The 27,804-nt window shown below is 46.4% G+C and overlaps 1 protein-coding gene across 10 annotated transcripts in view; it reads left to right on the forward strand.

The window, feature by feature from the left end:
* ppargc1a (peroxisome proliferator-activated receptor gamma, coactivator 1 alpha) overlaps window positions 1-27,804 on the forward strand; it is a 295,998-nt gene that overhangs the window by 254,101 nt on the left and 14,093 nt on the right. The window contains exons 1-7 of one of the 10 annotated variants that reach the window (XM_074623009.1): window positions 2,761-3,021; window positions 5,689-5,868; window positions 19,474-19,668; window positions 20,588-20,713; window positions 21,814-23,185; window positions 24,083-24,128; window positions 24,313-24,386. In XM_074623009.1, coding sequence (XP_074479110.1) covers window positions 2,974-3,021; window positions 5,689-5,868; window positions 19,474-19,668; window positions 20,588-20,713; window positions 21,814-23,185; window positions 24,083-24,128; window positions 24,313-24,386 — 2,041 coding nt within the window. In that variant the 5' untranslated portion in view covers window positions 2,761-2,973. Of the gene's footprint in view, window positions 1-2,760; window positions 3,022-3,117; window positions 3,475-5,688; window positions 5,869-19,473; window positions 19,669-20,587; window positions 20,714-21,813; window positions 23,186-24,082; window positions 24,129-24,312; window positions 24,387-27,804 lie in introns of those variants that run through there. The other 9 variants (XM_074623010.1, XM_074623015.1, XM_074623017.1 and 6 more) reach the window with 9 other exon arrangements.

Below are 27,804 nucleotides of genomic sequence, written 5' to 3' on the forward strand. Positions count from 1 at the left end.
GTTTTCAGAAACATCTCGTCGTGTACTGTTTAGCTGTAAAATTAGAAAGTTTGCTCCGCCTGGTGGGCGGTGCTTGGTATTTCCTCAACAGATCTCAACATGGCAGCCGGGTCACAAACTTTCTCATGTTTCTGAAAACATTTTATAAAAGAAATATGCATTATAGTAACAGAATATTGATCATATTTGATCAGCGCTGCCTAGTTTGACCGTTTGATTGGAGTTTGCGAGTGATTGACAGCTGCTCAGAGACAGCATGCTCCAGCTCGGCTCTGATTGGTTGTTTTCCTCCGTTCTGTGAAATCTTGCAGATGCCATTAGGAGCACCGGAGGACACCGATTTTTTTTCAGATTACCTGTCTCATGCGCTAATGTTATAAAAAATAACTTCTTTTAATCATATCCACTTCAACCTGCCTACTACAGCTTTAAATCCTTGAGTGTTTTATATCTACCAGCGAGCCCCATGTCATTCCCATGTCCCCCCCTCTATATCATGTCTCTGTGGTACTGTTCCATCTGGGCTCCGTGAGGTCACTGCACACGCCACCTGCTCAGATCGAGTTTCGCCGTTGCTTCTGGGTAGTATCTCTGGGCACGCGTGGAGAGGCAGATGTATAGATTGAGTGCTACAAATGCCCTCAGACACCCATAAGCATACATATATATCGGCTATAACGTCTTACTGCACTCACTGGCGTGCTCACACACAATCTGCACTATTTACATTTCCAGTCCCGCAACCTTTTTTACAGGTTTCTGTGCAATTTTGTGTTTAATGAGACTTGCTGTTTGCGGTTCGCTAATTTAGAGAGACAATTGCTCCTTGCATGCTCAAGTGGACTTAATAGACTAAAAAATTGGATCCCAAGTTCCATGGAGTTTCTTATGTCTAAACAGAAAACTAACTGTTGATATCATCCTTTTTTATTTGTTAAAGATCTCATGCAACAGTTTTAGAATCACATTATTCATGAACTCGCTAAGAAAAATCCCTACGAGACAATAATTTACATATAGAACAATGTTTCTGTTAAATGTGTGATTAGAGGAAGACAATAACATTTAGGATTCCTCCTGCAGCAAGCTGTCAGTCAGAAGCCCCACTTTGTTTGAAATGTCCACAGAGCTTTTGTTTTTATTTTAGCGAGCTAGTGTTGCCTATACACGTCCTGTTGACACTGTATACACGGTTGATACTGCCACCTGTCCTTTTTTATTGCCTCTGAATGGACAAAAAAAACTACTTTCCTAAAGCCTGAGTTACCCTCTTTGATACTCTACACGCCAAACACAGCAGGCATTTTAGGTTACAGTCTTCTTGTCTGGAGTTAATTCAAGAATGGGGCAAACAAAGGAAACTAATTATCTTGTATAAGAATGATCATTTAATTGAACATAGCCTACTCTATCTTTAGTGCGGAGGGGGAAAAAACTGCAATTACGCATCTGAAACTTTAAATGTGGTAGACATCCACTTCTTTTTTATGTTCATGATAATCTCTAACTTTTTTTTTTCTGGAAAGACATGCTGTGACTATTTTATTATTTTTTCTACATTACAAGATGTGTTTGTAGGTGCAGGCAGGGATGGGAAAAACCTTGTGGTTATTGCGCATTCTTGCAGGAATCCCCGATAGGTGCGGTGACATATTTACAGGACCAGCTTTTGTGAAAATGTCACTTTTTGTGGGAGCTAGAAAAGATGAAGTCACTTAACTCCAGGTGCCAAATGCAACGTCGCATCTGCTTCCACACGATACAAACCAAAAACATGAGGATTGGCAAATTGATCCTGAATGTCCCTATACATTACTCACATTTAATTTAAAGTTTGTCAGATTTGCTGCTATATATCACTAAACGGCCATAATCTGTTCATTTTTTTTAGTCTTTTCACACTGAAATGGTCCTGTGGTCCACTACAGTTGACATGCTTTTAACACTAAATAGGAAGTAAATCACACAAAAAAAGTTATTGGAAGACTCTTTTTTTTACTTGGTTCCCAGGAGGATATATATATATACATTCCTCACATTTAATTTACACAAATTTTGTCAGATTTGCTGCAATTTGACGTTCACACACCACAGAAATAGCCCGAATTATGTTATTCTGTTTCTTAAACATTTTAACAACAAATCTGAGATAATAAGTTTGAGTTCTCAAATCGAGATTTCCATCTAGAAGATCAGTCGACAACGTGTCTCAACCTACAAATAGTACGTGTCGCTTACTTTTTTAATATATACTATATAATATATAGTATATATTCAAAAAGAGATGTAGTGGAGTAGAAGAACATGGAAATACTCAAGTAAAGTACAAGTACCTCAAAAGTACTTGAGTAAATGTACTTAGTTACTTTCCACCACTGAGTACATGTTATACTGTTGTGTTTCTCTAAGCATTCTTTATTAGAATAAAATAATTGTTGATTATTTAACTGCAAAGTAGTAATGTGTTTTTGATACCTTCACTTTTTTTTTCTCCATTAAATCATACCTATATATGTTTGCTGAATTTGATTGGATGTGGCACCACAGCCTTACCTAGAAACATTTCCACCAGCCGCCACTGCTATATATATATATATATAGTGTGATATGGAAAAGATAAAGCATGATGTGGCTTTTGAGATGGACATTTTTTGCAGTGCACGCACAGGATTTTACTATGTGCGCAACCAGACCCCGCCTGCTCTCCTGCGCGTCACCAGGCTGAGCAGCGTGGACTCCGAGTCACTCCCCTGCACTACTTTTAATAGCTTTGTCATGTGATGGAAAGCAGTTGTAAGACAGGTGCCCTCGGTTCATTCTCGGCGAGGGGCAGCAGTTGCCTGTGAGTGGGAGAGCGAGTGGGAAGCGTGTGTGGATATTTCTTTTTTTACTTGATTTCTTTCTTTTTTTCTTTTTTCCTCCTTTTTCCTTTATTTCTTTTTTTTTTTGTGCGGACCGTCATTCAGTGTCTGGATGGCGTGGGACAGGTGTAACCAGGACTCGGTGTGGAGAGAATTAGAGGTGAGCGCACTTCTTCTTTTCATCTGTTTCTAGCCCTCTGGACTTTTCTTTTTTTTTATCCACCTCTCTAACTGGACACGTTGGACAACACACTGACTATCCGAGACAGACAGTGATTTTTCCACTCTCTCTCTCTCTCTCTCTCTCTCTTCTGCTGCTGCTGGCGGTGGTGTAGTGCGCGTCTGGACGCAGTTTGAGGATGCGGAGGGACATACAGTACAACACGGGAATACATGACAAGTGGAGGGAATATGCGGAGTCTCTCTTTTCACCTCAGTTAAAGATGTAGTTTGTTGTAACGCGTGCACAAGACCATCGCTCTCCTCGTAGGATCTCTCTCTCAGACGGAGCTTGCGGATATCTGTCCTCCTGCAGCCGCGGACTGTAGACGCGCTCCGGCGCCAGAGAGAGGGGTGTTTTCATGCCGAAATGACTGAAATGTCTCAAAGTCAGGTATTTCGCTGACGCATGAAAGCCCACAATCCTTTTTGATGTGCTGCTGTGGGTATGCTATTTTACCAAAAAAAAGGTTGTCCACGCTGAGGACTTATCTGGCATTTGCGCAGGAGCATCATAACACTCACGGTACCGGGCACGTCTTGTCTTGTGTGTGTGCCAACATCCAGGCTGCTGGAGAGCAACAATCCAAGCACAAGACTTGATCAGGTCATGCTTGTGTGCGCATTTCATTTTATTACCCTTCTGCGTAATTTGTATCCAAGTAATAATTCGTCGTCTTTTTTTTTAAATCTCTGATTCCAGTGATCCAGTGCGTACAGATTAAAAAAAAATAAAAAATGCACATCAAAAAGAGACGTCCTCTTTTTTCCCTATAATTTACCGAGTCCACCCGGTGTTGTGGACATTTGGTTCTACCTGGCAACACTTGGACTTGGAGTCCCCCCCCATCAGTGATGCTTCAGGAAGGTTTTCTCTCGATGTGACTGCGAGCCTGCATGGCTGCATGTTTTGTGGTTATCAGCGTGATGATAATATGAGAAAGATTATTGAATTTAAGTATGGATGATGTGTTATTTCAGATCGGTTTAGGGATTGCTTTTCTCACTCAGAAAATGCGCTCCTTTTGCACTTTAAACACCGATGGAGCATCTGCCACTTTATAGCCAGGTAGGAGGAGAGGAGGAAGAGAGAGAGTCTCCTTTTCTACGCGTCTTCTTGAAGCTCCCTTCTCTATGAAATGCATGCATGTAGACTCGATGATGAAAAACCTCGCTCTTTCACTGAGAGAACTGTCATCCAGGACGTCAGTGCTTCCTCTAATAATCAGGTGCTTTTATGCGCGATGCGTGCGTAAAATCAGTGGAGCGCTGCTGTGAGTCCTGACTGACTGTCTGACTGACTGAATGACTGACTGACTGTCTGTCTGTCTGGCGGCGTTGTTTCATTAGTCCACCAAGAAGTCCATGAGATAATTATTGGGCAGCATATAGGACGTCCAGACTCTGAAACATCCTCACATACCGTTTTTCCTCTTCTTTTTTCTCCCCATCCTGTGCCATGTCAGCCTGGATCATCTGGCAACATAACGGATTTGTCTCATCACAGTCTTAAGTCATTCGCGTTGGTGCGAATCCGACGACAGGATGAACTGTGACACCGGTGTCTGGGCGGTTTTTCCACTATACTTGGCACAGCATCCTTCCATCTCCAAGCAGCTTTTTTTTGCCCTGAGCCGAACCTGAGTCTCATCCCTCCTCAGTCAGTCTGTCTCTGGGCCAAATACCTCCAGGCTTTGCCCGAGGATATCTCTATCTTCTATCCATCCTGTGGCGTTCATACACGGGCTGACGTGTTGTCAACAAAATTAGAGAGAGTGTGTCCTGTTAAGACAGCAGCCAGTTGTTTTGTTAGGGTTTGGATTTGCATGTGGACTGTCACAGAGTGTAAACACGCCTTGACTATAGATCTCCCACTGAAATGACTATCCATAATGATGAATAAGCTAGAATCTTTTGAAGGATATGATAAATATCTGTCATTTGAAATGCAAAATCAGCTCGTAAACCTGTTGCCACCCCTTCTCCCCCTCCGCTTAAACACCTTTTCACCAATCGCCAAAGCCCTATTGATTTCCAGTCCAGAGCCCCCTCACTTGCAGCTGATGATTAGGCAGCGACAGCTGCTACATACAGTACGCGTTGGCTCGATTACACAAAAGTGGCTGGTGAATAACAAAATGTCAACAGGCAGCGTTTAGTGGCACGGAGGCCAGCGCCTATGGCAGTGCCGGGGGAGTGTTGGTGTTGGTGGTGGCGGTGGTGGTGGTGGTGGCAGGGCACGGTGCTCTGCTGCAGGTCGGATAGAAGCAGAGCAGAAACAGGGTGCAGGTTTGCATGTTGCAAAAACGAGCTGACCTGCAGAACTGTTCTGATACTAATCAATAGAGTAAAAGTAAGGAAAAGTGGGGAGTTTAAACCTAAATTTGTCATTGAGATGAGAAGCTTTGTTATACTATGTATGGATTTCCTTTGTTCAGGACTCAACAGCAGGTTCTTAGAAGACTTTTGACTCCTGTCCAGATTCAGATTCCCCCATTGTCTTCAAACTTGGCACAACGAATCCATCCTCTGATTTGCATATAAAAGAGATGTGATTTTGTTTTTGTCTTGACTATCCTTGTTGTTTCCTTCTTTTTTTCTCCTTCAGTGTGCTGCCTTGGTTGGCGAAGACCAGCCCCTCTGCCCGGATCTCCCTGAACTGGACCTCTCAGAGCTGGATGTCAGTGACTTAGATGCAGACAGCTTCCTGGGCGGCCTCAAATGGTACAGCGACCAATCGGAGATTATTTCCACCCAGTATGGCAACGATGCGTCCAATCTTTTTGAGGTAAGTAAAGCTTCTAAGCATTGTGGTGCTGTATGGAACAATCTTTGCATCCACAGTGATTTCATTATTATGCGCTCCCAAAGGGTCAGGAGTGAGCTGGAATGATAGCATGCCCCTATCGCATTCTTGAATGCGAGCCAAACAAAATGTACAACTGCTACCAGTTTACAAACATGCTTTTACATTGCTCCGAAGTACAAAAGTGGAGATAACGCGAAGAACGATAAGCCCCAGGAGGACCTTTGTCCCCTTGTTTGCATCCCGGCCGCGACCCTTATCAAAACTTTTGAGCGTTTATTTCAGCCCGGAGTCAGTAACGCGGCACACATCTGAGAGACCGCGCCGGTAGTAAACTCCGGACACGGCAGCTGTGTTGCAAAACGCTTCTCAAAGGTTGGAGTGTAAAAGTTTAACCTTTGCTTCCCCCCCCCGCCCCCTCTCTCTCTGTCTTCTCTCTCTGTCTCCTCCTATCCCCTCTCTTTCCATCTCTCATTCTGTCCTCACCCGGTGACAAACGAAGTCCACAGAGGGCGATGATCTGGCCAGGGCCATAAAGCCATCGGTCTTGGGACTGAGTTCCAGTCCCCAGTTCATTATAAGCCTTTATCAGTGCCAGAGATAGACAAGAAAGACTGAGATTGGATGCTTTAGCCTCGCCTCGGGAGGAAAAACCCTGTCTGAGAAGGCTGTGTGCGTGTGTGTGTCATGTAGTCACGTTTTCAGGGTCTCTGTTTTGTGTTTTGTGTGTGTGTCTGTGTGCTTCCTCAGTGGTCTTGCAGGCAACAGTTGATAACAGGCTAAATTCTTTCCACGTTTGACCTCCTCCCTAGCACTGCCACCCTTTTCAGAATCTCTTTATATCACCACTGTGGACCACCCCAACACACACACACACACACACACACACACATGGAAAGGGGCGCCTTAAGTACTAGCTGGTGTGACCGTGGCTCCTCTGTCATCTGAGAGTGATATGGCTTACAGCCACTGAGTGGCTCTGGGGATGGATAAAAATACCAATGAGAGTGTATGCATGTGCTTCTGTGTGTGTGATTTTTAAAACACAATGGAACTTAGCCATCACCGAGGACCATGATGAGGGAGCTGGCTCTGAGCAAGTAGCTGCGTCTGACTTCCAGTGTGCATCGGGCACATGCTCATGTACACGTGTTTTGCATCCACTTGAATACTGTACATCGCAGTGAGCGGGTGATGTTTTCAACACTCTGAGCGAGCCAGCAGCTATTGTATTTATTATGCTGAGGATATGGAAAGGCTTCTAATCAAGCAGTAAAAAACTCCAAGCAAGTAATACATTTCCCTGACCAGGGATTTTTTTTTTTTTTCTCCATCTTTGGCAAGTTTCAAGTCACCATATGAAGTGCTCAGTTCATCATACGGCAGGACCCGGCTAATCCTACTTAATCTGACAGGGGAAAGTTTGCCGCTCGGCAAGGATCAGAAAGCTGGGGCTGCAGCTGTACTTCCTGCGCCTGCCCCCCCCTGATTGGCCTCTACACAGGGCAGAGAAGCATCCAATCAAAAGTTTGAGATTAGAGAACATGTTAATAACTGGCCAGATTTAAAGTGTATTCTTTGTTTTCTTGCATCCTCTCGTGCGTACACTTCCGCTTAACAAATCAGCATGGGTGTGTGTTGTAAGAAAAACGCAGGTAGCAGAAGATCAAGGCGGCCCATGTGTAACAGCTGGGTGCAGCTGTCACGCTGAGGCCCCCCTCCCATTTTAAAAGCCCCCCATCAAACAACATGCTCCCTGGAAGTTTGAACCGCCTTTCATTAGTTCAAGTAAGTCAACTGTTGAAATGATTTGCAGCTCAGAAAGGAACACAAACACCTACTGTTTTTCTTGGACTGGGGCTTTTTATTCAGGTTGCAGCTCCATGTGACAGACGGTAGCAAATGAGTAAACCGACTTGGTTATACAGTACAGTTGGGATCGGAAGCATAGTCGTCACATCAGACAAAGTTTTACTTGGTAATTTAAGGGGAACATTTAAAGAGGACCTATTGTGCTTATTTTCATGTGTATACTTGTATTTTAGGTTTTTACTAGAACATGTTTACATGCTTTAATGTTCAAAAAAACGCTTTACATTTCTCATACCGGCTGTGCTGCAGCACCTCTTTACAACCTGTGTCTGAAACGCTCTGTTTGACCTCCTGCTCGGCCCCCCCAAAAAGTCCAGGCTGCTGTGATTGGTCAGCTGGTCCACTCTGTTGTGATTTGTCAAGCGAACCAAACCTTTTGGACTCTGCTCCAGCTCCGCTCTAACTAGCTTTGTTTGAGGGCGTGCCAAACTATTATGCAAATGTGTTACTTGGTGACATCACCACGTTACAGAAGAAAAGGCAGGACTTCAAGCGAGGCAGTTCAGGAGCAGTGTTTCTCCCTTTGGCGTGGACTTTGCCCATGTTAGCCCACTTAGCCCATGTTTCTACCTGTGTACATGTGCGTCCTGTTCCGTAAGCAACATACGGTCCGAGATCACAAGCTGTCCCCTGGCTGGCCTTCCTTTTGCTCCATTCCCTGCCACTGTCCCAACTGTCCCTGACACGAAATGTGGAGAATGATACACCCCCACCTCTCGTAACACACACACACACACACACACACACACACACACACACACACACACACACACATAACAGCTATCGCTCCTGGTGTTTGACACCTCTTCAAAACGGACCGACCGTGAAAGTCCACAGTCTATTTCGGGCGACAGTTGTTAAGGGGTGGTTACTCCAATAAGTTCCCGATGTACTGCCAAAGATAATGGCATAGAAGCGTGACCCAGAGTCTTTTTAACCGCACTCAGATTTCATGTCCAGCTTCAGCCGCTTGATTGATGGAAACGCATATCGTTGGTTTTAACTTAGTTGGATTCCGATTGTGGCGGTCGCACTGGCGATGCGTCATGGCCACATCACCATGTGATTATGCAAGAAAACTGGCGCTGAGTTCTGACATTTGATCGCAGCTGTACCTGTCCTGTTGTGAGATGCACTCATGATAGATGGACAGGTGGGACAAAAAGGGACAAGGGCAGATAGAGAAAAAGCGAAACAAAAGGGAGGCATAGAAAAGGCCAACAGATGACATGACAGACACGCAGACAGACATGGGGACAGATGGGTAGTGAAAGAGACAAATGTAGAGACCCGTTAAAGCCTGGACTCGTGCCAGCCCAAATCAAAGCTCATGGATTGGAAGTAAAAGGTTGTGGGCTTTGCAGGTAGTAAAATAAGATGCCAAGGCTTAAAGCATTACTCAGATATTGCGACGCACGTGAGCGCACATATGTGGGCCGCTCAAACTCTTTATATTGCTCCCAACAGGACGCGGTTTGCGACTTTGCGAGGCATTATGCCGCTTTGTCTTGCTTGTTTGAGCGATTTTGAACAGATGCTCGGGCGCTTATTTTTAAGTAAAGGCAGATTAGATTGATTGGGTCATCTTTGGCAGGCTTTGATGAAAACACGCTGTGATGAAATGTTTTCCTCCTTCCCCGCGAACACGTGTGAGCATTGATTAGCTCGCACACTTGTTGGCGATTGGGCGCTCCTGTGAGCTGAAACAGGACAAAGTCATAGACCCTCTAGAGAGGAATTGTCATGCCCACACACACACAAACACACACACACACACACAGACAGCAGAGACCCTTATTGTCCCTGTTCCTACTCCCGGCTGAATGCCGGTTGCGTTTATTTTGCAAATTTATGCTGACATTTGAGAGTACACCACCCGCACCAGTTCACCGCTCCAGCAAAAGGGTGTATGAATTATCATATTCCACTGTATAATATGATTTTTCTCAAGTGAGTCTTATTAGAATACACCATACTTTTCCTCGTCTCCTTCAGTTTTTTACCGCGCCGATACATTGTTTGCACTGTCTGATGGGAGAAAATCCTCCGTCACTGTCGAAACTGAAGGCAAACCGGCGCTTTTCAGACCCGCGGCTATGCCGTTTCAAGATACACAAATGAGAGGGAGCGCAGACAAGCGGGCGCAGACGTATAGTAGAGAGATGCAGACTTGGGCTGTCCAAGCCTGTGTCATCTTGGAGCGTCTGTCAGATCCACTCCACAACAAGAGCTCTCAACACTGTGGGCTCTCTCTCTCCCTCTCTCTCTCTGTCTCCCAAGGCAAAGCATTTGTTCCTGGCTGATGGGAAGTTGAAGCTGCAGTGGCTAAACAAATATATTCTGGCCTCCAACAATTGCTTCTGGAGAGAGAGGCTGGAAGGGAGGGATAGTGAGCAGGGCGGGGGGATGGATATGGCAAAAAAAAAAAAAGTCCCCTCAGGGAGTGTTTTCAAAAAGAGCAAGGGAACATCCTTTGGTGTGGTGGTGGCTGCTTGGCTCCCTGTCTCTCTCTCTCTCACACACACACACACACACACTCAGCCCACGTTCCCAGCGGGCCGCTGCTGCTGATTGAGGCATGGTTTGGTGTTCCTGCCCCAGCTGATCCCCATGCCCCCCCAGTGGATACCCATCTCTCTCATCACACTGGAGCCACCGATGTGTCCGTGTGCATGTGTGTGTGTCTTTTGTGTAATTGAGACACCATATACAAAGATCAGATAGTGGCCTCTTTCTGGCTAGACACAACACTGTCATCGCTTTCCGTTTCGTGCGTGCTCATGTGTGTGTTGGGTGGGAATGACTATTTTTAGTACCTGGGGTAATCTCCACTAAGAGCCTTTCAGAGCTGTTTCACTTAAACCTGGCCAAAACACTAAGCCAATAATCCACCCCACACACCCCCACCACCCCCCAATACTCTCACACACACACACGCACGCACGCACGCGGCAACATGTTGCAACGATGCCACGCGATAAGACCGACCTTCCTTGTATTATTTAATAGTGTACACTTTGGAGTGGGAGGAAGGTACAAACAGTGGATTCCTAGAATGCCTTTTATACTTTTCTCCTTTGTGCAACAAAAAGAGACGGAGGAAGCGCAAGATGGTGTTTGCATAGAGATGAAATGAATTGATCAAAGAGTGACGGGGAGGAAAGAAAGAAAACAGTATGAATAACAGGCAAAAAAGGGAAACCTCGACAGAGAGAGAGAGAGAGAGAGAGAGAGAGAGAGAGGAGGATGGAGAGAGGCCTTCAATCAGCGAGCGCCGCGATTCATGGTGAAGCACTATCAGTCTTGGGCGATAGGCTGCTTCCGCTCTCCAGGAAAGGCCAATCGATCCCAGGTGTGTGTGTGTGTGTGTGTTCCGTGCCAGCATGCCCAGCAGTAGCCTTGGCGAGCCCTTCTGCTCTGGTGGTTTGCCATATTCTGTCAATTTCTGTGTGTTTGTGTCACAGCTTCTGGAGAACTTTGTTGATTCTGAACAATAATTTAAAGGACAAATGTTGTCTTTAACAATTAATTAAAAACAAAATGTGAGCCGTGATGCTTCTCTTGGGTTATATTGTCAGGGAAAAAAAGCATTTAAGTACATTTGAGTTTTTTTTTTAACCCATCTTTGGCACTTCAATTTGTACAAGTGAAGGACTAGTTTTCCCTGGTTGAGACTCTATTTTTAAGAGCTTTGTCGTCCATGCGTTCTAACTAAGCTTTATGATGTGCACTGCATGCTTATAGCTCCAGCTTATTTCCCCCCTGAAGCATTTAAGTCTGCACAGGCCTCGAATAGTTCAAGAGGCTCTCCTAGGCTCTGCTGATGCATGAGTGACTGGATGCTTGGGTGACTCACTTGCTGGCCAATCAGTAGCTCCCGAGTCTAAAGTGAAAGCGGAAGCTCTTACAGACATTTGGCCACCGCAGATACAACATGTTCCTTCCACTCCACTTTTTGTAGGGGTGGGAGAAAAAATCGATACAGTGTAGTGTAGCGATATTTTGCGTGGCAATATTGTATCGATACACAGACGTCAAGTATCGACCTTTTATCATATAAACTATTAACCTCTTAACGATCCTGGTCGCTATTCTGTCTTTCAGACATTGTCGCAGGCTCAGTTTTAAAGCTAAAGTAAACATACTGGTAACCAGATAAAACTAGAAAAACCTAAAGAATCCATTAATACCAAACATTCAGAGAGGTCCCTTGACCTCTCACCTCAAGATATGTGTATGAAAACTGTATCTTATTAGGTAAAACATAATTTGCAATTGAAAAAAGGTAATAAATCACAATATATCGCAATATAATATATTGCAAAATGTTTAAAATCACAATACGATTGTATCTTGACTTAAGTATCGTGGGGCCTCTGGCGATTCCCACTCCTCCTTTTTGTAAAACAAATCCGTCTCAAGGAAATGGCAATATCATAGATAGATATGGACACAGATTGGGGTCCTAATCAACTCTTGCAAGTACTTAATACTTTCAAGGGTATTAAGTACTTGCTATGCACATAAACATGATTATTTGGCACAAGCACAGCTATAGCAAGTTTTATATCAGGTGAATTGTGAAATATGTGCATTGTGAGAATGTGAAGTGGTGTATCCGGGATAGAAACCGCTGCATTTATCCGCCATCACAGTGCTGTTGACCTCAGCGAGTCAACAGCTCTAAAATTGTCTGCTTGTTAATCAGCTCTTTCCAGAAAACCATTTTCAGGCTCTACTGTGGCCAGCCGAAACCTCGACTCATATGGCTGTGGGCTGTGTTGTATAATAACTTGATGGGCAGATTGGGGAAAGGGATTTCGAGTGCTTGACGCTTGTCATCAAGTGGTCAGTGACCATTGATCATTCTGCGTTTGGCAGACGTTTCACAGTCGAGTAGCGTGTGCAGGTGCGGCGGCTAAATGTAAGCTGAGAGTGAAAGGCGAGAGCCTATCCAAACTAACGGCAGCATGATCAGTATTCCACAGAGAACAGATCCTAGATTAAGATGAAATACAGCTCAACATTCGATGTTGATGCTACAAAGAAAGACCCAGAGAGCTTTCATGCCCCCCTCATCCTTTCTCATAGTATCCCTGCCTCACCTCGATGAGTTGGGATTGTATTGACTCAAGTGCACAATTTCTTTGATGTGTTTTCTTTACATGTAAAGATAGGCGCATCCCCGCGTCGGTACCACTCGCACACAACATGCAAAAGCTTATGGAGTCCTCTGTGTTTGACCACATCTACTACACGTGCAGCCCATACACATATGGGCACTTGAAAGTGCGCAAGAAAAAAAAACCCTGCTCTGATAACATGCTCACAAAGTCACTCGCGGATAAGAGGCGTACATACACACTGCAGCGGCAGCCTCCTACCTGGATCCAGGAGCGAAAAGGCACTCACAGAAGTCAAGGTAAAAGATAATGCGTTTATTTAGTAATCAGCAAATAGCTTTTATGCGGCGGGTAAGTGGCGAAGCCTGCGAGGCCTTGATAAGATCGTTTGCTTTCAGGTGTTTCCCTGTCGCGCCGCGCATGGCATTGAGTGCAAATTGAATAGGGTGACCTTTTTTTGCCGCAGAATCAAATTGACTGCATTTCCCCCCAAAAGATTCTGCCATTTCAATTACCATAAATTTGTGATATTGCGTCCCCCGCCGTATGCGCAAACACATGCGCGCAAAGATGTAGAATACAGGACAATGACACAGAAACACACCTTTTTGTTTGAAACGCCGGGCGTAGACCGCTATATCTTGTCCGCCGTACCCCGGCCTCTCCTCGCGCTGGCACCTTTCCGAGGAAGACATTACTGTGACAAATGAAACGCCACAAACCCTCGATGGGCTTGGCAGGGCCTGAAAGGTCAGGAGCTGCATTTGTGTGCAGGTGTGTGTGTGTGTAAATGTGGTGTCAGCAGTGGATGATAACATTGAGTCCTCGGTGCGAAAAGAAAAAAAACAAGAAGTTCTGGTCCATTCTGCTCCCCCTCGCAAATCGATGTAAATGTCAAAACCAAAGTGACCAGCCTTCTGCGTGTGTGTAATTGTTTTATGGACAGCTATGCTTGACTGCTGATGGCAGACTTGCATCCCAGCCAGGAAATGTGGCAGCGTCCATTTAGCAAGATGGACATTGGAAACAGTCTCCTTTTTTTTTTCTGTGTCTCTCTGCACTCGCTCTTCCTCCCCCCCTCCCTGTGTTCCTCCAACACATTATCAACAGTGTAACAGTATGTTCAAAGGCCCCCTTGCTTAGTGGTGCACATTCAGAGCTGCCGACTTAAGCAAATAGCTATTTGCATTCCATTAGGCGAAAAAAAAAAAAAAGCAGAGGGAAGCACCATTCTTCATCCCATCTCCGCATCTAGCTGAATATTCCTTATTCCAGCCTCCAAATCTCTGTTGTTTTTTTTTCCTCCTCCTGCTGCGATCGTCAAAGCAAGTCAGAGCAATCACAGCAATCAGTGTTTCCTCGTGCCAAGCCGATTGGGAAGTCGCTGCCAAAACAAAAGAGTGAGTGTCCAATCATGGTGGTGGTGGTGTGTGATTCTGTGGTGTTAGCAAACGGTTGCTTGGACCATCTGTTGGACGGCTGTGGAAGGAAAACAACAGCAGCTTGGGGCAGGACTGTAGACGGGGAGGCTCCACCAGGACACACCGAACCCCCCCCCCCCGCACATGTTATACTGCCGGTAGCTGTGTGAGAATGCGTGTGAGTTTATATGAATACGCTGTGTTAGGGTGGAGATGTAAGGATGGTGTTTCATTGGTTGGTTTACATCGTCTGTCCAGGTGTGTGAAAAGATACAGAATGATTTTTGACCCAAAGTTAGACAGTAAGGGCCCCGGTGTGTCTGCAGCCATGTGACAGCTGATCTCAGCAGTTTGTGTCACAGAGTTCAGGTGGTTAGTTTTAGCAGCAGCAGCAGCAGGGATACCGGTCAAAGGATTTCTTTTTTCCACAGAGAACTAGAAAGAACAGCGCCGCTAACATCCCTTGGGTAGGCGTCTCAATCGGATCTGGCCTGTGTCAGGATGTGTAACAACAGTTCTCTTTGGCTCGCTCTCACACAGATATCTCCTCTTCTCACTTTCCCTTTCCCCTCTCTCTTTCCCCCCCCCATCAGCTCATCTGATAGTGCTCTAACAGTCTCAAATGGTTCCCAGGAGATGCATCATCTCCGCACACACACACATCCTGGTCCTCATTGATGGGTCGAACCGTTTTCCTCGCTGATGTATATAACTCACGTAGCCGTCTAAACTCAGACAGACATCTGGCATGTAAACAGTCGGCTTCTGCAACGGCACTTCTTCTTCATTCCGAGGGGCTGCCATTTCTGTTTAAGCAGAGGCACAAAATAGTGAATGCCTGCCAGGGGGCGAAGGGATTATCACAAGACCGGTTGTGGTGTTATAGCTAAGTAGGATGGAGAATGCTAAAATCAGCCGCCTGGTGCTTGGACTGGACAATCTTGTCTGCATTTAGAGGGTACCAGATTTAGCACTTTACAGCACAAACTATCATGATAAGCCAGGATATATACTGGACCCGGAGTGGTGACAATAGAGGAGAGACAGAGGGGTGTAGACCCTTGATATCTAGTCCATCATTTGCTTGGGAAATTCAGGATACAAGATGCTCTATTGATTCTGTAGTCGGATGGAAAACGACAGGAGCCGTCAGTTGGCTTCTAGAGCCCTGACCACGATGGAGGTTTAACATTTAGTTTTATGATTTGGAACATCGTCAGACTGTTTCGCCGCCGCCTCACACACAGACACAGGGACTTAACAGTGTTATGTATGGCTTCGTCGCTCCGTATAGGCCATAATCACCCTCTCTCCATCTCAGTAAGCTCATGCTAAATGACCAGACGTCTCTGGCGGCTGCCATGATTTGTCTCTCCGCCGCGCGATCGCGCCGTACCTCACCCTCCCTTCCCTCCCTCTCCTGCCTCCTCCTCCGCTGCCATATGTTGTGCCTGTGTGACCGGCCGACGTGTCAGGCCTGACTAACGCCTTAACGGCGAGGCTGACGTTGATTTATTTCCTCTGAAATCTGGGGGCTGGGGGTAATAACACAGAATGACATTATTTGTTTATCAAATCCAAGGCTGCTTTTCTTGGCAGAGTCGAGATTGTAACGACGAGATGTGATACCGCCACCCCCAGGTCCCCCTCCTCACTCGCCGCACGCACATATACCCCCCGCAATTTCTGATTGTGCCATGATTAGAAGGTCTGGCTAGTCGCTTAACCTCATTCAAGGGAATGTTTTTTGAAATGTGACAGAGCAGAGAGCAGAGGGGGGAAAAAAATAAAAGATTGAGATGAAGCAACGCAATTAAATTGTCAAGGCGCAGATTTAACCCCGCCACGCAATTTAGGGGGCCAATTTATTAAGAATGTTCTCCGTCTGAACTAACTGGATGCGATTCCTCCATCTGCAGAAAGAGAGAAGGAAAGAGTGAGACAGTGAGAATAAACAGTACTTTAAATACCAGATGACCCATTTAATGGGAGATATTTTATCTCCCCACATCCAGAGTGTCTGTCACATGTTCTGCCTCTCATTCGGAGATAACGGTGGGGCTGTTTAGTCTGTCGAAACTCCATCTTGTCGTTATTCAGCGATCGGGCCTGGCACTTTTTCACAACACATTTGGTTCCTTTTAACATGTAAATGATGCATTGCCCCGAAAAGCTCGTTAAAATTTGATCCCCTCCAAATTTGCTCAGGAGCTCGGAATCCTCAAGAAGCAATTAGCCGATATAATTTGGCTATTCGCCCCGGTGTTCAGAAGTGGGTGTTTGTTTAAAACAGCACCTTCACCTTCCGTTATCAGCTGTGTGAATAGTATCTCCTGGAACACAATGCTGGGCCGTGGAACTCAATAAAAGAGTTAAAGGCAAGGACAACCTCAAAGACAGCCTGCCTGATAACAAAAGGGCCTCACCTAATAATGAACAACTGGAGTTGGCTTTCTTTTCTCCGACGTGGGGGCGGAGGAGGGGGTGAGAGGAGCTCTGCCAGCACTTGCCAGCATGTTTTATGGCTAATTGAAGCATTTGGAATAAAACAGCCACAAAATGGCACCCTTTAGGATTGGAGCGGGGTTAATATATTGTGATCCCACAATTAGCCCAGGATTGTTAAGATCTCTTTAATTCGGTGAGGTCCATTAAGCGGGATGGGCGAGAAAGTGTTCCCACCGAGGCAATTTTTCTCTCCTCTCTTTGTTCTTCCTGCCCTCTTTCCCTCTCAGCAGCTGCTGGAGTAATCAATATAAGTGGACACGGCCGTCAGCAGGTTGCCAGGTTATCCCGGCGGCGCCCCCTTTGGGTGCCGTAGCTCCTGAAGTCCACCCACACGGAGATTTTGTTTAGAATATATACAAGGGGCAAGAAGTGAGTCATTGGTAGTAGATTGGCTTTGGTGCAGGAACTCTGCAAGGTGTGGTCCTTAAGCTCGCCCTCCTGGACAGGGGTATTAGATCATGCTCTCTCCAGGGTAGAAACGATCACCGAGGTTTTGCTCTTTACCCCAGTTTCTCAAATCCCCACTTGGCCTGCGAGTGCCTCCACTAGAGCCGCAGCAGCGGCTGCAGCATGATCGTCACGACTCAGGGTTTTACAAGTGTCTCTTTCAGAATATGAGAGTCCCTTCTGGGTTATCTTCGGGGATACAGTGTGCCTGTGGGAGCTTGCCAATCGGTGGATTTTTTTTTTAAATCGCTACATTTGAGCCTCAGAAATTCCCCAATCCTTTCCAAGCCATGACATAATGAAGCTTGCACAGAACTTTTAATGTAACTAGTGTCACACTGTGGCACAGACAGACTGCAATTTCTACAGCGTGTTTAGGTTTGAACTGGCTCTACAGAGGTGACTAAAGCCCCATCCGAATACAGCGTTTGCTTGGATAGTTGGTGAGGTTGGGCCTAAACAGATGGCTGGCTCATTAAAGACTCATTTGTGATAATCTAAAATGATCCTACTTCCAATTCCTCACGCGAGGATGTATGTTTGGGCTAAGAAAAGGCTCCGGCTTTATGAGCGGTTAATACCTACCCGCTTAGCGCTCAGGTAATAACTTGGGATGCTGGAAAATGGGGAGCATTTCGGTAGCGTAGGGTTCCAGCACAGTGGATTTGAAGCTCCTCGCAAGTAATTAAACAGCATGCCACCTCATACAGAGCAATTTCCTGCGAGGCATTTGCTTGCCAATGCGACATGGCCCCCAGTCTACGTCGCGTTATCTCTGTGAAATATGTCCCCTTTATCATTTTTTAATAATGACTGAGTGCTCATGTTGTTAGGAGAAAATCTACTCAATGAACATCAGTTTTCCTCACTGTTACCTAGCTAACTGAACGATATCTGTGTCATCTATAAATGAAAATTGGAAGGGGGGGGGAGCATGAAAATGGCCGCTATCTCATTGGTAAATCCAAACCTGCTCCAAAAGTGGCATCCGTGGTGGGTGGGTTTGTAATTATGTAAAACCAGTGGGGTAGACAGGAGCAAGTGGGTGGGGGAAATTTTGTCTTCTGAGGTACAGCGCTGGTATCTGAGAGGTTGGCGGCCCCCTTTGGCATAATGATGGCCACACGCCGTCGCCGAGCGATGATAATCCTGCCATGTGCATAAAAGGGATTTGTTCTTGTTGGGCTGGCCACAGAACATCCCGAGGTGACGACGCTGTTTATCTTTCCGCTGTCTTAAAGTCCCCCGGGCTTTTATGGCCCTGGAACTTACAGTTCCTGTTGTCACTTGTCACTGTGCAAAGGCACAGCCGTGCACACAAACACAAGCTGCGTTCCTCTCACTCTTAATATCTATTCTCTCTATTTCCCTCTACATACATGCATAGTTATTATCCCCGACGAGCCTCCGATGTCGATAGTTGGCAGCTCGCGTCTCCCTCACTCTCGCTATCCATCTCCATATATTCATCTCTCTGTCTCTTTATTTCTCTCACACCCAGTTCTAATCTCTACCATTAAACAGCCAGCTGCAGCAAGCACACAACTCCACTGGTACATCAAAGAGGGGAGCTGAGTGGCAAGAACAAGATTTATTTTTCATGAAATGTTGATGGCAACTTCCCGCCCATTGCGAGCATCAGCTGTCAGGCCCAACATTTTAAATGTATCGCATTTATTTAGCGTTAGCGGCTGGTAATTCGCCTTATCTGAGGATTGCTTGCAAACATAAATGTCGGCAAGCGAGATCGTCTCTCAGTTCTGCGAGGGGAAGAGAGAGAACTTCCGCTCATTGTTTTCCTTTACCCCCACAAACCATCCCCGCCCATGCCGCAAACGCACCCCGACCCATTCCTGTCTTCCCGAGATACTTGCTACTTGTCAGCCCTGGTAATGGGTTTCTTGGGGGAGATATTATTTTGGTCCAGTAAGCTGCATGCTTAAAATATGAGTGACAGGCTTGACTCACTTGCACAGGGAGAGAATTTTGTTTTTAAAAAGGCTGCCAAAATAGAGCCAGCTCTGCTGCAAGAAAAAAAAAAAATTAGAAAAAAATCTTCCCACTCTGTTAACAATGAAAGCCTGCATGCAACCACCCACCACCTTTACTTCCCTGGTAGAAGGAAAAAAAAGAGATGCAACTTCTCCTGACTAAAATGTCCTATATTTCTCTATTTTTCTGTCTTCCGCCTTCCCCCCTTTCCCTCCCCCCCCAAGAAGATAGATGAAGAAAATGAGGCCAACTTGCTGGCAGTGCTTACAGAGACCCTGGACAGCATCCCGGTGGATGAGGACGGATTGCCTTCGTTTGAGGCCCTGGCAGATGGGGACGTGACCAATGCCAGTGACCGGAGCTGTCCCTCCTCCCCCGACGGCTCGCCGCGCACCCCAGAGCCCGAGGAGCCTTCACTGGTAAGACCAACCAGCTTATCCTTCTCCAGATTCTCCCATCACCACCACTACGGGGTCAAAACATACGCTACTCATAAGACATGACCTCCAACCCTGTTGCTTTTGTGCCAGTCCATTGCAAGACTCTTCAACAAGACTGGGCAACCAAAAGTGTCCATTTGTCTGTTAGACTTGTGTTTTTGGCACACTCTGCCACGATGTATTCACAGTATGTGTAGTGGAAGCGTGCAGATGCAGTGAGGAGGGAAGTGAACGGAATGGATCAGTGTGTTTCGCTGCTCAGTGCTAATTACATAACAGTGCTATTGTGGCGCCAATTCAACGATATGAACACTGCGGTGGGGCCAAGTACGGTTGACACAGTGCCACAGGCCCTGAAATCAAGCCGGCACGTAATGAAAGTAAGGGGGGGAAAAGAAATCCATCTCATCTCGTCTACTCCCAGTGGGGCTCTCAGCTAATCCCCCCCCTGTGCCCGAGTCCTCTTTTTTGGCCTCTCGATGAAGTCAGCTTACCTTTGCTCTCTTTATTTTTACACATACCATCTGGGCTTCGACCTAAAATGTTATGTTGTGTTCGGTTATAGTCCATTTTATTCCATGCCGGTCCCTTACAAATGACCTTTAGCCACATGCCCGAGTGTGTTTATTCAATCACATTAGAGCAGCCTGGCTTTGTGTACACAAAAACACCTGCACAGGACAAAAAGGAACTGTCACATGCTGTAAAGTGCTTGTAATCTTTTAAATATGTCAGTGATTTTATCTTTTCTAACTGCAACATTGGTCTCCTCTGGTTGTACATTTACAAAGGCTGTCTAATTGAAAGGAAATTTGCATAACCCACGCTCAATCCCCCCCCCTCCCTCCTCCTCCTCCCTTCACCACTTTCTCTTGTTTCTGTTTGGGTCCATTCGCAGCTGAAGAAGCTCCTTCTGGCACCCGCAAACTCCCAGCTCAGCTATAATCAATACACAGGTGGCAAGGCACAGAACCATGCAGCCAGCATCAACCACCGGATCAGACCACCACCTGCCGTCGTCAAGGTAGGGACACACACACACACACACACAAATACACGCGCTGACTTGCTGCTTTTTCACTCCTGTACACACATTTTTTTGTTGTTAGTGTTTGTTTATCTCCCTCACTCTGTTCTTGCTCTGTCTGGTTTCTTCCTCTCTCCCTCTCACACTTTTCTTGTTTTGGTGGCCGCCTTTAGAAGATGTTAGACTACTGCTCTAGTCTACTATCCCAGGGGGCCATCTCGTAATGAAAACAGGCTGATTGCTGTTGGGCTTTCCAGGCGAGGCATCGGCACCGTTGTCTCATTAGCTCCACCACTTATCCGCCTTGGTATGGTGCCTGTTGAAAAAAAGGGAAAAAACAGCGACAGGCGCTCTTGCGGGAGAGATTGATGCCTTGAGACGACAAGATCAAAATATCAGACTTGATGTTCTCATTAGACGGCTCTCAAAAAGGATTTTTTTTTTTTTCTGAAGGGGTGGGGTTGATTAAGATTAATTTTAGTCAGTGTAAGTATCATAGGTTTATGAATAAATAAAGTGTGTGATTTCAGTAATCTGTTTGCATTTCATGTCAGAACGTGACATACTGTATGTTCAGTGTCATGCAAAGCTTACAGCACTGGATCATTTGCTCTTGTTTGGGGAAACATGTCTGTTTGTTTTATGCTTCTCCAAAATCCTCTGAATGTATAAAACATCTGTATGTGATCATAGCCGACGCAGATTTGTGTGTTACGCCGCGTACCGTGTTTGCACAGGCAGTGCGTCAACCTTCCTCACATGGTCTATTTTCATACTGTGCCTTTGAGTCATCCGTTTCTGGAGCACAGCGAATGAGGACTCCCGGAGGACATGGTGCGCGTACAGAGTGGCGCGGTGGTGCTCACAGGGGCCACGCAATTAAGATGATGGGCGGACCGCACTCCCAACATCGCCTCCCAGACAGTCGGGCAACCACTGTGCTCAGGCTGTCTGAGTCCCTCTCTCTGGCTCCTTTTTTACTTTTATTTTTGTGCCAAATAAAGAGCATTTCTCACAACTGGATCAACTGCACTGTAACACTGAGTAAACCTTTTTATTTAAGCAAACTAAGTCATTTTCTCTCTCTCGTTGTGCAGACGGAGAGCCCCTGGAATGGCAAAGCAAGAGGGGGCTCCAGCCAACAGAACCGCCCGGTGAGGCGGCCTTGCACTGAGCTGCTGAAATACCTAACAGCCACCGATGACATCCTGCTCCACACCAAAGCCAGTGAAGCCAAAGGCACCTGGGGGGGTGCCAGTAGCAGAGACAAGAGTGGCCTGGGTCTCGGTGCCTCTTCCTCTTCCTCCTCGCCGTCCTCGTCGTCCACCTCCTCGTTCTCCTCCCTCTCCTCCACATCTTCCTCCTCTTCTTCCAACGCCTCCAAGAAGAAGTCAGCCGTGCCATCTCAACAACAACAACAACAACAGCAGCAACAGCAGCAACAGCAACAGCAGCAACAGCAGCAGCAGCAGCAGCCGCCGCAGCAGCATCACCAGCGAGGTGAGAGCCGGGCTGCAGGCGAGTGTAGTGTGGCTGGTGTTGGGGCTGGGAAGTGGCAGCGTTGCACTCACGATGACGCGGTTGAGGAGTCAGAGGGTGCTTCTATCCCTGCCGGCCACAGAACCTCCACCTGCGGCCATGCCCGCCCCAAACTGGAGCACGGGCCGCCCAGTGAAGAAGGAAGGCCGCCAGGCGATGCGGGCCGCCTGGCCGCCGCTAGGTTTATTAGGTATATGCATTCTTATTCCCTCCCTCCCCGAGAGGTGAGTCACAGCTGTGAGCATTGCCGAGAGGCTGCGGGCGCCACTCAGGCTAGTGAGGGCTTTGGCAGGCAAGGCCGTAGAAACAGTAAAGGTGCCAGCCGCGCACCACGTAGGCACATCACGGTAACTATTAGGAAAAGAGACGAGAAGCCGGGGCACCCCTTACTTAGCCAGCTGCTCACCTCCAAACAGAGGCCTGCTCGGTATCGAGCCCACCTACTCCCACCTAAGATCACCCCCAGCATTCAGAACAAATCGGCAGGTAAGAGGTCTGAGAGCCCAGCGAAGGCTCCCTCAAAGGTGGAGGAGGAAGAGTTGGGAAGGACCCCTGATTGTAGAAAGCGGGGAGTAAGTCAGCTTAAAGAGCCTGACTCGGGGTCCCTGTTGTCACCTCTGGCCTTTGACCTAGAGAGCTGGGTTAACCAGCCAGACTCGGGGCTAGACCTGGGCTTTGGACTAGAGCTCGGGTGGCTAAGCCAGGGGCTCTATGGGGAGGATGTTGACCATGACGATGATGATGCTGGTGTTGATGATGATGATGATGACCATGTCACAAGCAGCGCCGCTGCGGTGCTCTCGCAGGGTCCACTCTTCCCAGATACTAGATTTGCAGAGCCCGCCCCTCCCCGCATCACACAAGGGCAAGGGCACCCACACAGGCAGGCACTCAGCGAGCACCCCGACGACCAGGGCCTCCCGTTGTTAGGTAATCATGACTGCATCCCCCCCCACTGGGCTTATCTCTGCTCTCTCTTCTCCCTCTCCTGCTCTAACCACTTCCCAGTTTGACTTCACAACTAACCCCTATTCTAATTCGAATCTAACAGTCATTCTGAGGGCATAAACAATGACAACAAACAGCCTGCTGGCCAATGCTTTTTGTTAGTCCCGGAGGCATTGTTTTAAATTTAAATTTAAAAAAAAAGGAGGGGGTGGGAAAAGGGGCGAGCCTTGTCTTGCTACTGTACGTCTTGCATTCATAAAGTCGACCTTTGAACCATCTCTGGCTGATTGAGCCGAGCGTGCTGAACATTTTTAGACTCAGAGCCCGGGTGCTGCTCTTTAGCGTCGCGCTACTAAAGCCACGTTCCCTTAGCTGGAGCACAAGTCGGCCAGAGCCTCGGGCAACTGCACAAGCTTCCTTGACTCTCCTTTCTTCCTTCTTTTTTTCCCCCTCCTCTGCTGTTGGTGCATGCGATTATGACTTTTTTTTAATTTTTTGTCCTTAGAGGGGCTCACCCACTGTCATGTGTCTTGTTTGTGGCATCGTCTCTTTATGTCTTTATTCCATTTCGATCTGTTTGTTGTCTCGAGCGGGGTAATGTCTGTGTCTAGACACCTATGAAAAAAAAAATAAAAAAAATCGTCCCATCACTTCATCCTGCCTCACAGAGTGGACAGTCTATCTTATAAATTGTTAAAACAGGGTCAATCTAAAAAAGATATGCTTTTCACAATAGAAAGACTTTCTAACCAGGTGTTTTCTGTAGCAATAATTGCATTTAATGAGCCAATTTGAGATTGCAGAATGTGGACCTGTTCTCTTCTGCCATGCGTGTTATACCTAGGTCAATAATTACCCATGCTCCTTTGTGTTCTGCAGCCAAACCAACCACCTTGCCACTTCCTTTGACCCCAGAGTCTCCAAAGTAAGTGTGAGAAGTTTTTCCACGTTATACTAGGCAAAAACAACAAACAAAGACAAATCCAAAGAAAAGACTAGAATCCAAGTTGAGGCATTTTTGTGACTCATTTCCATTTTCTTAGATCACATAAGCTTTTTAAAAGTTCACCTGAGAAGTAAAATGTTGCACTTTTCCTTTTGTCTTCCAGTGACCACAAGGGATCACCGTTTGAGAACAAAACCATTGAACGCACATTAAGTGTGGAGATTGCTGGAACCCCAGGTAAGCAGGCTTTTCTGATTATTTAAAACACATGTAGTTATTATGAATAACTCACCTCCCGGTTGTAGCTAGTAATGGGTTAACTCCAACTCCAACATCGTGATTGTTCCATCCCAGTTCAGAGTTCAAGGTGAATGCATAGGAGAACATTTTTATGTGCCTGAGTATTGATTAGGCTTTCCAATCTCTTCAGGGTTTATTAGCGAACCCCTCCCACCTTCCACCACCTCCCCCCTTCCCGAAGAGTTAATATGCTTTTCCTCTTCCTCTATCAGATCCTAATGCTCTCTGACTGACAGCTTACTTAGCCTACACATCATAGGGAAATAGAAATGGCAGTGTTATTGTTTTAATTGGTTTTGCAGCGTAATTCGGTTTCCACCGTATGATCTGTGCCGTCCCGTCCTGAGGCCCCCCCTCCCCCCAGACAATTCTGCAATTAGATCAGCTGACTGAGGAGTCAATTTTAAAATCTTGTATGCAAAGGATGCTGTTTTGTAAATGGAGTCAGTGTGAGGTTTTTTTTCTCAGCATCATTATTGACATCATCCTTTTGTGTTATTGAGTTATAATTAACTACATCTGAGGAAAGCTATAGGCAAAAGGTAATTACAAGACAGAAATTAAGCAAATGCCAGCGAAAGCTGTACTATTGGGGTATTTCTCTGTATCTCTCTGCGTGAACGGTGTCAGTAATTACACCCCTTCTCCGCCAGATTAATCACTAAGGTCAATAAAAACAAAATGTGAGCCCTTTGGCCTCTCGCGCTGTGTGATGTTGCCCCTTCGGGTATTCATTTACCAGCAGAGGAAATAGTCCTCATACATACCTCATGTCTGCCCCCCTGCACCTTCTACTTATCTCTTGTGGGGGATGGAAATTGTGGCACATCAGATCCCAAGAGGTCTCCCTCTGCCCCTCTCTGACCTTGGTCCAAGTGCCGTTTAACCCTTTTGTGTAGATAAGCTTTCGGGGTCAAAGGGGGGATGCCTATTGAGACCTAAAGAAGCAAAAAAGGTTGCTTAAGCTCTGGGGCAATCAAGCACGGTTAATATTTCTTCCTGTTTTACGGCACGGGGGTGAGTTTATTGACCCGTGGCCGGGTCCGTCCGTCCGTTCTGTTCCACCGCATCTGTTTTACAAGCACACTCGAATAAAGCCCTTCAACTGACTTTACCGTCCTAAGCAAATTTCGGATTGAATATTAGCAGGGAAGTCATTAGTCCGGAGAGCTCCAGGTTACTGAGCCCCTTTTTCCGATTTAGGGATTAGCTTTCGGAGTCTCGTGCTGCATTAGACAGATGGATATAGATCGCAGTAAGCGGAGGTGAGAGCTTTGAGGTCCGGAGTTACACGTCCTTTGCAGATTTCACAGTAACATTCCACTACAGTAGAGATTATGGTGGTGTGACTGATAACCATATGGAAGTTAGCCAGGTGGGCGGCTCCGCTCAGCACCTTCAAGGCAGGTTGACGACTCACGGTTGTAACTTTCCATGAATTGCTGCCAGTAACATTATTATTTTATACCTTTATGATGAGTTGTAGTAGTCGTGGTTACTGTTTCATAAATAGATAACTTTAATCCTGAGCCAAAACACTAAACAAAATCAACTTTTGGACCGTTGGCTGCATGTTTTCTTGACACCTCTCAGTAACGGCTACAACAGGCCCCCTGGGATCTGACTGTTGCGGCCTAATCTCTGCCAAGCTAATAGATTTACCCCTCGCTGCCTCGTTGTCTTTAATTACTGTATCTCATGACACCGGGGTGGTCTGTGTGTTGCTATTTGCATGGCTTACCGCCGGATCAACTCTTTAAGCACGGAGCTGTTATTCGCTCCGAGGTCTCCTTGCAATTTACAGCTGGACGAAAAAAAAAAAAAAAAGATTATAAAACCCTCCTCTTTCTTTTCCGTCTCCGTTCGCTCGCCGCATCGTTTTCTCTCTCCGGTGGCTACATGATTGGTGTTTGCGTCTGCGGCTCATCCATCACTTGCAGGTTTGACTGAGAGGCACATATTTATCTAATTCTGATTTATTTCGCCCCCGTCGCTAATGGCTCCTAGTTTATGACCCCACGCGCACATTGTTTTGGACAGATGGCGCTTCATTGGTGAAACAGAAGTTCCTCAGGCATTGTGTAGCTCCCTCTCTCTCCTTTCTCCTTTTCATAGCTCACTTCATCGGCATATATATACGTCTATATTACTATCAGAGCTGAGGGAAGAGGGGAGGAGAGAGGGGAGTGGGGGCTTGCAGTCCTACTTACAGACACATCCAGATAATAAGTCGGATGATAAGGCATTCCAAACACAGCAAGTGGTTTCAGAAAAACGTGCATATTTATGTATCAGGCTCCTCGCACTCCCTTTGCCAAGCTGTCTTTCCCCGTGCATACTCTAACACTGGATTTGATACTAATAGCTGTCATTTGTTGCAATTCACAAGCAAGAGGAAGAAGGATGTGCATTATAAGAAAGGCAAAGAAGAGCGTAGGTGTTTCAAAGTGCCCGAGTTTGACTCCAGTGAGAGACTGTTAGTGCTGAGTGTGTGTGTGGGCACATTTGTTCTGCAGAAACAGGATAGGATGCTGAGAGACGGAAAAGGGAGAAATAGAGATTGATCCAGGGAAGATGGCAGACAGGAAGAGAGGAAAAAGGGGAGAAAAGGAAAAGAGAGAGAGAGTAATGGCGGCGGCTGTTTGTGTGAGTGCATTAACAATGCCATAAAGTGGGCTCATCTCAGGACTTCCCATATAACTGCCATCTGTCTGGTTGTAAATCTGCAAGAGGCTGGGGAAACTTGGGAGGGGGTGCAGTAGGGACATGCCATCTGAGAAGAACGACAAGCCATTCGCCAGGGCTTCCATGACATCTCGCCATGGCAACATCACCAGGCATGCTAACGTGTGCATTAAGAGCCCTACATTGTTTCAAAGGAAAGTGGGAGATGCTGCGGCTTGCACGGCGTCACGTCGGCGATTACTTTTTCACGCCGATAAAAAAAGATCTTTGGTTTTATTCAGATGAATTGGCCGCTGTCCAGTGCAGACATTTACGTGAGGCAGGCAGAGATATGATACATCTACTTTATTTTTATTTTTTCATTGGGGTGCATTACGTTCGTCCTCTGCAGGGGTTTGTGTTTTCTTTTTTCACGAAAAGGGATCTTTCCAAGGTCAGAGAGGAAGGGGGATGGCAAGTCATCCGTGTTACAGCGCCACCGTATTAAGTTACACCAAGCATTACATTAATCTGTCAAGATTGCAATAAAATAGAGATCAGGATTAGGCCAAGTGAAAGTGAATATTTTAATCAGGCGTGTATCTGTGTCCATAAACTGACCTGGGAGTTTATAGGTGAGCGAGGGGAGGAGGGAGAGGGGGATATTTGGGGAGGTTTGCATCCTGATTTC

The sequence above is a fragment of the Sebastes fasciatus genome, chromosome 22 (assembly GCF_043250625.1).
Source record: "Sebastes fasciatus isolate fSebFas1 chromosome 22, fSebFas1.pri, whole genome shotgun sequence".
Classification (NCBI taxonomy): domain Eukaryota; kingdom Metazoa; phylum Chordata; class Actinopteri; order Perciformes; family Sebastidae; genus Sebastes; species Sebastes fasciatus.